The sequence below is a fragment of the Echeneis naucrates genome, chromosome 22 (genome assembly GCF_900963305.1).
Source record: "Echeneis naucrates chromosome 22, fEcheNa1.1, whole genome shotgun sequence".
NCBI lineage: Eukaryota > Metazoa > Chordata > Actinopteri > Carangiformes > Echeneidae > Echeneis > Echeneis naucrates.
In genome coordinates this window covers 8,683,480-8,695,174 of record NC_042532.1, presented here as the reverse complement: position 1 = coordinate 8,695,174, position 11,695 = coordinate 8,683,480, and the positions used below count along the sequence as shown (strand labels likewise).

The window sequence follows — 11,695 nt, the reverse complement described above, 5'->3', positions numbered from 1 at the left end:
GTGATGGAAGGGAGAAAAGAGAGAAAAAGATGTTAGTGCCCATGTTAGAGTGCAGTGCCACACAGAGAATCTGCATCAGCTCGTGCTTCTGCCCCTTTAAAATCAGCTGCAGTCAATAGACAGTTGGAAACATGGGGTTATCAAGTCACTGCTTCATGGCCTATTGATCTCTGCTGCTGCAATTTTAAGTGGAAATCACACATCTAAAACTGGAGCACAGTAACTGGGTTAGGACACAAAGAGACATCAATATCACACATTAGCTACAGGGAGGTTAGCCATCACCCCATTAGCCCTCTATCACCACAGAGTCATGTGCATTAGAGACCAGCTGCGGATATATAAAACGCTACTTGTGTTTAGATGACAGCAATTAAAAAGCCATATTAACAAACATGAAGAGTATTTTGATGCCTCCCTCCACCCCACAGTCTGGACAGGAAAGTTGAAGCACAAGGACAAGACTTGGGCATCTCACCTTTATGCCTTAACCACAGTGGCCTAAAAAAAGCAGATTAAATATGTGATTTAAACAGATGTTCAGCTCCCCTTGACAGTGGGAGAGATGTATTATCAGCCCATTACTCGCTCTACACTTATCATCACCTGTACAAGCCTGGCTTCTTTCCAGGCCATTCAGACAACTAATTGGAGCGAATGTCGGTGGACTAAAATGACAGAAACCTCACTCACTGCCATGTTAGCACATGGCTGCATCTATAGCACTGTGGTGGATCAGACATTTGTCCTTTCCTTTCTACTTCCTAGCCCCCTTGTGTTTCATAAACAGTTATATCCCGACTGACTGCCAATCCCACACAGGGCACACGTAAACAAACAACAATATGTACATAGACTTCAGATAGCAGAGAGAAGCTGAGGCAGCACAGGCCTTGTTGTGGTTGGCTTTCACACGTAACAGTGATGGCACAACAGGGAAATGTAATCCTGTTTACATTTTAGACTTGACACATACCAGAACTTTTGACATTACAATCATGTGATAGCCAGATTATACCAGCCTAGAGGTGAATAATGGCCGACATAAAAGTATAGTGTGTAAATATACAAGTGCGTCGACAAAGATAACATGTGTGAAGGTGTGTTTGACGCCCTTTTTTTATTTAATTCAACTTTTTTTTGCGAGTGTAAATTGGACAAATGATAGTTTGAAGGTCTCCCCTTTTTCTGAAAAGTTGCAGACTACGTAATTAATTTGCAACACAAATATTGAATAGTTACAGTCCTATTTTCCAGTAATTATATGTGATCTAAGCCAGTTTGTACAAGACTGTCAACCTCAGACCTGGCATTTCATCAGTCAGACACAGTTCTGAGTTTAATTCAATTACTGAGAGGTTAGGAGGAGAAAGAATCTAGGATTGTACATACAGAATGAATGAAGATAAAAAGCTGATACTACCTTTCTGTTCATTTTTTCATCTTTTACCCATGGAAAAAACAAATACTGCTTTAAGCAGAGCAGAGAACCAAAGAGGGCACTCTAGGTGAGAGTAACACCATCAGTCATGCAGCTGACTGTATGAAGACTTACTGTCTACTCACTGAACAAGGAACAAGTACACAAACTGAAACAAACTGAAATATGACTGTGGGCTGTCAGTTCTTCAAACCACAGGAAATGGTGGTTGATGAAGTTGCAGTGTGTGTGCGCGTAAGTGTATCTTGTGTAAAAATAGTCTGCAGCTCACAAATAGGAAAAAGACAGATCACTTCCATCTTTTGTCAGAGGTGACCAAAGATGAAAATATTTACAAGGCCAAACCCAAATAGTGTATTCTTGAGGTACTATAACTGGAGTTTTGTTTGTCTTTGCTGTTTAGTATTTTTATTCAAAAAGGTAATGAAGGACTTTTTGTCACTCTGTGGAGATGGCATTATTCGTCATTTATTCAAGAAAATGTCAGACATTCAAACCTTAAATTTTGAAAAAATACACAAAAAGGAAAAAATCCTGACATTTGACAAATTGGAAACCATATAAATAAAAATAATAATAATTATTAAAGGTAAACTGTATATTAGAATTTTTGTCAGTTCATTTTCTGATGACGGATTAATTGAAAAATTATTTCAAGACAATCTGAAAACCAAAATTATCCAAGTCAAATGAACACATGAATGGCAAAATAACTATACAATGAGAAAATCTATTAAATGTAATTTGGGTGAATTCACCCTTTCACAGAAACATTACTGCGATTACATCCCTGCCCCCTGAGGTTTTATGTTGTCAAGGTGTAGTGTGACATCATATCACACCATGTTGCCATGGTAACCACTTACAAGGCTTCTGCATATTAGGCTTTCGTTTTAAGCTGCATCACAGACAAGGTACCTCAGAAAGAAAATGTGACACACACAGTCAACAATAAAGCACCAAGACAAACACTGTGTAGGCAGTCCTTTATGTCTCTACAAAATGTGATGACCCTTGTCTTAAATGCTTATTTTCACATTCAGCTCAATCCAACGATTTAGCAATTGATAGTTGCACTAGCTGGTCTTGACAGTACATTTAAATTAAGGCTAGTTAAGAATAAAATAAAATGTAAATTTTTTCCCAACTATCTGCTGTCATTCCATCATGTCCATATGTCTTTTTTTGTTCTCTCTCTCTCTCCTAACTGCTGAAGTACATTCACACACTTTCTCTTAAGCCACCCACACACTCCTGTAGTAAATACATAAGAATGACAGGAAACTTTTGTACAGTTTAAATCAGACAGTAGCAGTGCGCAGATATAATAACCCCAAGCTGACACTAGAGGACAACTTTAGCTGCTATTCATAACTGCTACAGAAAACTGATGGTAGTTATTTCTGACTGTGCTAACATAGGGATAATGCTCTTGTGGCTCTCAGCCCATTACTATTAGTACACACATTCAGGACCTGAAGACAGATGACATTCATGCTGGACATCCCAATGAGAATGAGCAGGATGAGGTCTAGGTTCGAAGAGAACAATAGGGTGACTGTGGCACAGGGGGAGGGTGCCAGGGAAAGACATATAGTCACCGTGAGTGAATGGGTCTTAAATCTAGCATGTAATGTGTGAGGTAAACAGCTGAAGTGAACAACAGAAGACTTGTTGCTTCTATTCAGGCACCAATGATAAGCTAGTCTGTGAGGTCAGTACAATGCTCTCTCCCAGGGATGCCCTAACATTGCAGAAAATATCTGTTTACAGACTTTGGTCTACTTTTTGTTTATGAGGTAGCATTTTCTCTCTAACCGATTCCTGTTCGTTCTTTTTTCGTTGGCCCGCATCAAGACTTGGCTTATCAGCATGAGGAGAGAACACCCTCAGACAACACAAAAGCATTAATCTTACAAATCTCCATGATGAGCAAAACCCGTAACAAGAGAACGGCTCAAATCAGGGAGAGGAAATTTTAACAGCTCCATCTGTGATGTCCCCCAAGCACCAACACTCACAAAGGGCACTTTATACTACTGTTGACATAATTTATAGACAACATGAAGCAATATTGGAAAGACTAAACACCTCACTGGCATGCTCCTAAACCAAGAAGAGCAATTTCATCAGTATTTTGACAGATGGGAAAAACTACCTGGCTTTTCACTCTCTGCTCTGTATACAGTGTAGTATTTGTGATTCTGTGGATAATGGAAACTGCATTGACCTTGTTGAACATTTGATTCTGTCCAATCCTTGAACCAATAGCTAGTGTTTACTATTACAAAATGAAATAATCAGACGAAAAAAATCAGAAAGTACAGGACGTCTGTAAATTCAATTCCTCATTCAGATAAGTTCTGCCTCAATTTGTGAGAAGTGAGTTTTTGTTTCTGGCAAAGGAATCAATTGGGAAACCTGGAGATTCCCTCTGTTGTTCCCTTTGTCCAAGGCCTGGTCCTGTAGGAGTCATGTTAGGGCCTGCAAGAGGCTGTGTCAAGAAGTACATAGAACCAAGAACCAGTTAATTTAAAAGGACTTAAAATTTCTCAAAAGTCTTTTTTTTGCTCCAAAAAAACGTTTGGGACAAGAGAATCATACAACAAGTGGTGCTGTAAACAGACTACACAACATTTTGAATCACCCATGACAACTAGCCAGTCACCTACATATTTAGGTGAATTCGCTAATCAGCCTGATTCGCATGTATCTTGCATCAGAGAGCGGTCAGTGTCTTACCATGTGGCTCTGCTGAGACTGTGTGGCCCCATACATGGTGATGCCATTGGTTGGTGGCGCCAGCTGAGGTGTATCTGGCTGAATAAAACCCCGTCTATCAATTAGACTAATGAAAGAGAAGCAGATAGGCAAATAAATAAACAAAGGAAAAAGCATTAGCACAGTATTTATTCACAAACACTACAAAACAAAACTAACTAGTATATCAAATACAGTACAGTAGCATAACAAAATAGATCTACTTTGGGGCCCAACTGGCTCTTTGGTGCTTGTTATAGCTTATATCTACAGCCAGGTTGAGTCAGTGCTAATTACCTTCAGTGTCAGTATCTGAGCTTCTTTCTGAGGCTAACTATTTTCATTGTGATTTCAGCGTTTACATGAGAAGTGATTCATTATGGTCGGGTCTTTATATGCACAGATACATGCCACCACAACACCTGTGTGGCATGTAATGAATGTCATATGTCAGGAAACATAACCAGATTAATGGCTTAACATGTTCAAATGGTGAAATATTTTTTTTTGTTGATTTTATGAAGGTTTCAATTCTTCTGCACTTGGGGCTTAAAACCAATTCTTATATCAGGCTCCATTTAAGTAAAGATATATAAGGTATGTTTTAAGAACATTTTAAAGTCTGGTTGATGAAGCGAAAGCAGCTGGGAGGGAATGGGCAGCATGTACTGACATTTACAGTCACACTATCATGAGGACATAGCTGTAACAGTTGGCCCATCTTTTTTGTTGAATTCATGAACTGCAAAAGTGTGAAATATAACATATCTAGCAAACTCTGCTTGTGGATTAGGTTAAAATGAGCTTGAAATCCTCTCTGCTCTTCCAGTACCTTAGGAGCTATGTACAGGACACCTCGAGTCTAAGCTAACACTTAAATATGAGAGAACATTACAATTTTTTCGGGAGAGAAGATGTAAGCGGTGTTGTGACTTATTACAGAAAATATGAAAAAGGGCTGAACAGGTCATTATATGTCATCATCGGGGAAGCTGGCAATATGTAAATGGCCCCATAAAAACACGTCATACCTTGGTGGGAGGGGTCCACACAGAGCTGCACAGCAGTTGGTGAAAATATTGCCATGGCTGTAGGGATTATGGTTGTCCTTCCCTCTTTTTGAAGACCATGAGCCTTTTATCTGAAGGAGGACACACAAATCAATCACAATCACGAGTACCACATTTCGAGAGGCTGCTCACCATATACATTATCACTGTGTATCAAGTCTAGTCAAAAAATGTTGGTCTATCAAAACTATGACCTCAGCATCAACATGTCAACATTTCTGTTTCCCTTTAACACCAATTTAGGAATAATGATACAAGGTTGTCAATGTAAAAGTTACAAATTAAAGTGAAATGTGAAATGAAAATAAATAATGAGAAATCTCCAAAAACAAGTTTCTGAAAGAAATACTTTGTAACTTCTTGTCAGACAACATAAAACCCACAGCCCCACAGTCTCATTATCTTGTGAGTGTAAAATAATGAACATACTGTTTCATGTTCATACTCACATCCTCATTGGTGGTCTGGTTGGAGCTGATCAGGTAGGTATGGAAGCCCGAGAGACCCACAATGGACCAGACAGAAAAGAAACACACAACCACCTCCAGCACAGTGACATAATGAAGTCAAGGAAAAGAATTCAATCCATCTGCGAATTTACAGTCATTAATATGACAGTTCAATTGGAAACACACAGACATATATGGAGTCAGCATGAAAAAAGGGGGAGAAAAAAATGGCAAAACACCTGACAACTAGCATACTGACCTACAGCCTCAGGGCTGTCCTCATATTTCCAATAGTTTCTTGTTACTAATTCATTTCCTTGGGGCCGCAGAACAGTGCTCATTGTCTCTGCTCCACATTAAGCATAAAAACAGATTGTCCAAGACGAATCATTCTGCCTTTAAAAACTGAACTATAATAGGTAACTTTAAGACAGGTCCTGCGGGCACATTGAAAAAAAAAATAATAATAATAATAATTTGGTCAATACAGTACGTTCTTACAGACCATGAGCCAGTTTGTTAAACTGTACTGCAAAAAAATACATTAATAATAATAAAAAAAATATCACACTGCTCGTTTCTCTCTTATAATCCCCATCTCTTCTGTTCCTCTTGCTCTTTACAAAGGACAAAACATTTCATCATTCCTCTAGTACAAAAGGCTGGTACAACACTATTGAGTGCAATTCCCCTTTATTAAGGCTGTTATCAGCATGGCTTGGCACATTTCTCTGCCAGAGAACCAGTTATCTCACTCCGCCATAGAGAGAAGGAGAAGAAAGACACACCGTGACCCTGTGTTCTCCACTTGATTTGTGACTCCAGAATAACATTAGGTTTTATTCAGATATGATCACTTCTGATGCTCCAAATCTACTCATCAATCCAAGTCAATGTAAGTGGCTCTTTATGCGTCATCTTAGAACCAAGACTGGCATCAATAGTAAAAAGACAATGGTTAAAAAAGTGAAATAAATTTGCCTCTTTACTCCCAAATAGTCTGTTAATGATATGGCAGTAAATTTGAATTATGATCTTGGGTGACTGCATTCCCCTTTTTTTCTGCCTCAGTTATAGCTGAAGGTTAAGGTCAGATGATTTGTCCTGCAATGAAGGACTAAAAACTGGAAACGATTGACTTGCTTGGATTAACCACAGTCCATGTGATCATCACTGATGTGTTGAAACAATAAGCTGATTTACAGTGTATTTGTGACAACTGTAGTTTAAGAAGCTTTGCGCACGCTTGGCATCAGTCACACAGACAAACACACCCGTGCTCATATTCAAATCTCACTTACACAACATTCCCTGACAGGGAGGGATGCAAGCTAGAGTCAGATGAAATCAATTGGCGGAGACAGAGAGTGGAGTTGCCTTGAGTACTGTGTTTATCCTGATGGAACGGGACTAATAAGATGCACACCAGTCATGCAAGTACTGCAATTCTGAGTAAAAACAGGAGCAACAGATGGAACTGCTCTGAAAAGGCATGTCACTCAAATTACAACTGATGTACAGACTACATCAGGACAAATCAGTTTGTGTCATTGTGACAGTGATTGTAAAACTAAAGACAATAAGACAACAGATGGCAACAAAAAATAGGCAATCAGACAAACAGCTGAACTAAATGGTAAAAGATGAGTTTCATTGAAAGGATATCTGGCAGGACTATCTTTAAGTGCGTTAAGGAACCCCTGTTGATGGGAGCCTGTGAACAAAGAGAGACAGGGTTTCTATTAGATTACTATAGCGTTGTATTTAATATTGCATGCACACAGTCTCACACATGGTGCACCATCAAACAATAGAAACTACACTCTCTGGACCTATTACCTGTTCCAGTGTCTACAAAATGAACTGAGCTGGGCAGAAGGTGCCCACTTGTTCCAATTTAACTTCCAAGAGAGGGAGGACAGAGCCAGAAGAAAGACCACAAATCAAAGGTTGGCCAGCTATGTAGGGCTAATGCATCCCACATCATCGGTTAACATTTTCTTTACAATTGAGCACAACAATGTAAATTTATTTTGAGGCATGGACGATAAGGTTTTACCTATAGTGTACAGTAATCTTACATCATGAACTGATTATTAAGTTAATATGATGTTCTCAAGCCCACCAGGAGGGGAGAAAATGCACACTGCAGAAGTCAAACCACTGTCAGGCCTTCTTTCCAGATTTGAGAGGACTTGGATTTAACTCAGCATGGTTACAGTCAAAGAGAAGAGAACAAGCTTAAAAGACTTTTAATTGTCACTACAATTTTCTAGCAGCTAACCAAAGCCCATATTTTGTTCTCAGAGCAAGTCTGATCCACTCACTATCATTTGCGTGTACGCATGCACTGATAGGGAGTCGAACAGTGCACTGCCTGCTCCCAGCTGGAAAGATGGTAACAAACCAGAACACTGCAGCTTTTCACAACGCCCACTTACAACCTGCTGGCTCCAAAACACGCCGATCACACAGCCAGGAGTGTGCGTGTGTCTGTACCATGCCTGAGAGCATGTCCTTTCCCCTAACTACTTACGTAAAATGATGTGTGTGATGACAAAGGCGAAGATGAAGATGGTAAGGAAGGAGAGAGAAAGGATGAACATGTAGAAGAATCTGTAGTTCCTCTTCCCCACACAGTTCCCCACCCAGGGACAGTGGTGGTCAAAACGCTCTGCATGGACAGAGAGAGACAAAGATTATTTTGGATACAAGGACGCAGCTGCAGGTTTTTTTCTTTTATCAGTACACACTGCTGTGACAGCACTATTTCCCCATTCTAAAGTATTTTTAATACATTAAGGTTCATGTAAAAGTCTCATTAGAAACCTGGTTAAGTACATTTTATTATTATGAACATCTGCATATTATTGTTGCTTGATTAAAATAGGACATTAAAAAAATGACCAGGTTACTTAAGTGCAAGTAAACACATTAGGAAGCCAAGACTGTGGGAATCATGCAAAAGAGAAATGTCACTTTTGGCAGAATATATAAATTTTTCACATGCAAACTGGTTATTTATATAAACTAGCTAATAAAAGTTACAGGTCTGGCCAATATGATTGTGTAATATGGAGGAGGATTCCCATAAAAGTAGGGCAAGGTTGATGGTGAAAGAAGCTCTTTGCCAGGCCAGCAGAATGTGAAAGTTATGGATGTTTGAGGAACGTGAGGTTAAAGACGGGTAGGAAAATCAAAGATAACAGTGTTTATTCTATAGTGACACTGACAGTGATAGACGCTGATAGAGACTAAACAAAGTTGAAATGAGCCTCTTTTGCCTGAACCTCTGTTAAGTGACTAATGTCCTGTATACAGAAACACATCTGGAGTGTTTAACTACTCTGTTCTCAAATGAAAACTAGTCAGTGGAATTTTATTAACATATCTATGAACAACTCCAGGCAACTTATCATTTCACAGATTGCTTTGTGATTGAAGTTTACTGACAGTATCAGATTTAATCTGGGCCACCTCCACAGTCCTCTCTCCCCCCAAATGTGTGGACTGCAGGCTGTGAATAGAGGTAACTACTTAAATGAGTAATCAGAGACATTATTTGTCTAGTGAGTTGAAATTGCCTTCTTTTGTCTTCAGTAATCAGCACATAGTTGAAATGTGCCAAAGAAACACAGCCTTCATTTAGAGAGGGTAAAAGGGGACAGCTACTGCTAGTCAGATCCGATTATGACTACAGCCTGGCTCATTGGTGACCAACAAACCAGGGAGAAGACAAGAGAGACTTTTGATATTCTTCCCTATAATGGCTCCATGCAGGAATTTGAATTCAATACGTTTTTACAACCTTTTGGATATACTTTAAAACTCAATATCACTTAGCTGCAACCAGGACACCAAGAAAACACCTTTAACTTATATTTACAGTACATTTAAAATGGAAATTGTCTTATATTGCAATAACTGTTAACATGGAAACTCTTCAGGCAAATAATAATTTTACACTCTGGTATGTGTTTATATTGTACTGTTTAGTGTCCACATTAGATTTTTTTTTTTTTTTAACAATGAGCCTTCAGCTCCACTCTATTAATGAAATGTGAAAACAAAATGACTATAAATGACAGAAGCACAGCCATGTGTCAGGAGGACGACAAGGTAATCTTGTGTAACAAAGATTTGCTCTGTATCATTACCCTCTGATGATTGTTTCAAAGTAAACAAAAAGCTTGAAGCAATGCTTCTGGTTTGACTGTTATCTAATATATGTTTACTTATGAGCTAATTATTATTTTTTTGGCTATTTGCTTATATCAATACAATTTCCCAAAAAGAATCATTGAAGGGTCAGCTAATGCTCTGCAATGAAGCACAATGAAAAACAGACCTCAAATGACTCCAGAATTAGGTCACCATATTCCAAGCCTCTGCCCACACATAATCAAGCACCAATGTTTATGAACACTTACAACTCAAACTGGAATTTAAAAACAAACCATCTTGTCCGGCTACATATGCTATAAAGAAGGGAAAAAACAAAAACAAAAAACAAAAAACAGAACATGACCAAAAGGGAAGGGAGGTGGCATGTGAGTAAGCGTCACAGTTCTGCACATTTGCAAGTTTCTACTATTGTTTAGGAAATACTCATGTTTTTTTATTGCCACTGTGGTACTCATTTCCAGCCTAAGTGCTTTTGGAGGTGGTTCCCAATAGTGCTCCTTTTAGACTTAGCAAGCAAATCGAAATAAATAAGATTTTCAAGTAATTTCAGTGTTTCGAAAAGAAACAAAAGGGTAGTTTCCTCACTATACACATAAATGTTTGTGTTCTTCTCCTAATATTACATAAAATATTCCATAAAATGTGATATGCTGTGCTGTAATCCATGTTTATGTTAAAGTCCTGAATAAAACCTTTTCCACCTTTGTGTAGACACACATATCCTGTTTGTGAAAATGACTGCCCTCTCAGTTTTTTGCTCAGCTGCCAGTCTGTCCTCTTTCCTGCCAGCTAGCATCTGCTGCATCTGATTACCACCTCTTCATCTTTTTCCCCCCTGTATTTACTACTTCCTCATCTTTGTCTCCCTGATTTTCTATGAGTTCCACTTCTGACAGGAAACAGACATTCAAAGAAGGCGTTGTCTCTGATGAGTGAATATCAGAAAAAACCTGATGAGAAAGATACAGAGACAGGTTTCTGTATCTCTGTCTCTATCTTTTAATTAATTGCCTCGCTGTGCTCTTCACTTTGTATCCAGAGACAGAGCATGTGGTTGTGGTGAGCAGCAAAAATCCACGATTATGCTGCTGTTTTCTTTCTGTTCAATCTGTTCCCTCCCTCTGCGTAGATGCCAATTCCTCTAAGCAAACACTTAGCTGGGCTTGTGTCTCGCAACCAGATGTGTGTTTTTGTATCTTGTCAGTGGTTAAGGGCATGACAGTTGGATAGGCTAGCATTTTAATCAACCCCAGCCTTGTGAAATAGAAACATACCATTATCTCAAAAGGCCTACATTGTAGGATTAGACTGTTTTGACATTTTGTCTGTCTATCCGGTCTGAATTAACCTTTAAAATGCATGTAGATAATGGTTTGAATGGTTCGGTGACCGTTTACCAATATCTAGGAATTATAAAAAAAAAAAAAAAGAGATTATATTGACAAAATATCAGAAAAACTTGCAAAATCACAACCAACAAACATATTTTTCACTCACCCACACAGTTGTCACATAGGCTGCAGTGGGAGGCACGTGGAGGTCTAAAGATTTTGCAGGTGAAGCAATACTTCAGTTTGACTGTCTGGCCATTGATAACCACCTCCTTTGTTCTGGGAGGAGGCCTGTATCCTGTACTGCCGTTAGCAACATCTGGGGAAATTTAAAGACAAACAAAAGAACAACATAAGTATCATATAGTGTTCTCTGCATTTCACTTAAATCCAATTTGACTTCCATGTGGAGTACTATAGTGTGTATATGGCAAAGGTAATAAAGGACTGCCTTAGAGA

General features: G+C 38.8%; 1 protein-coding gene across 5 annotated transcripts in view; it reads right to left on the bottom strand.

Moving 5' to 3' along the window:
• LOC115036120 (probable palmitoyltransferase ZDHHC14) overlaps nt 1–11,695 on the bottom strand; it is a 38,508-nt gene that overhangs the window by 2,174 nt on the left and 24,639 nt on the right. For 2 of the 5 annotated variants that reach the window (XM_029494259.1, XM_029494258.1), the window contains exons 4-10: nt 11,403–11,555; nt 8,257–8,394; nt 7,386–7,434; nt 5,721–5,823; nt 5,233–5,342; nt 4,184–4,289; nt 479–501 (exon numbers count right to left, since the gene is read on the bottom strand). In XM_029494259.1, coding sequence (XP_029350119.1) covers nt 481–501; nt 4,184–4,289; nt 5,233–5,342; nt 5,721–5,823; nt 7,386–7,434; nt 8,257–8,394; nt 11,403–11,555 — 680 coding nt within the window. In that variant the 3' untranslated portion in view covers nt 479–480. The other 3 variants (XM_029494255.1, XM_029494256.1, XM_029494257.1) reach the window with 2 other exon arrangements.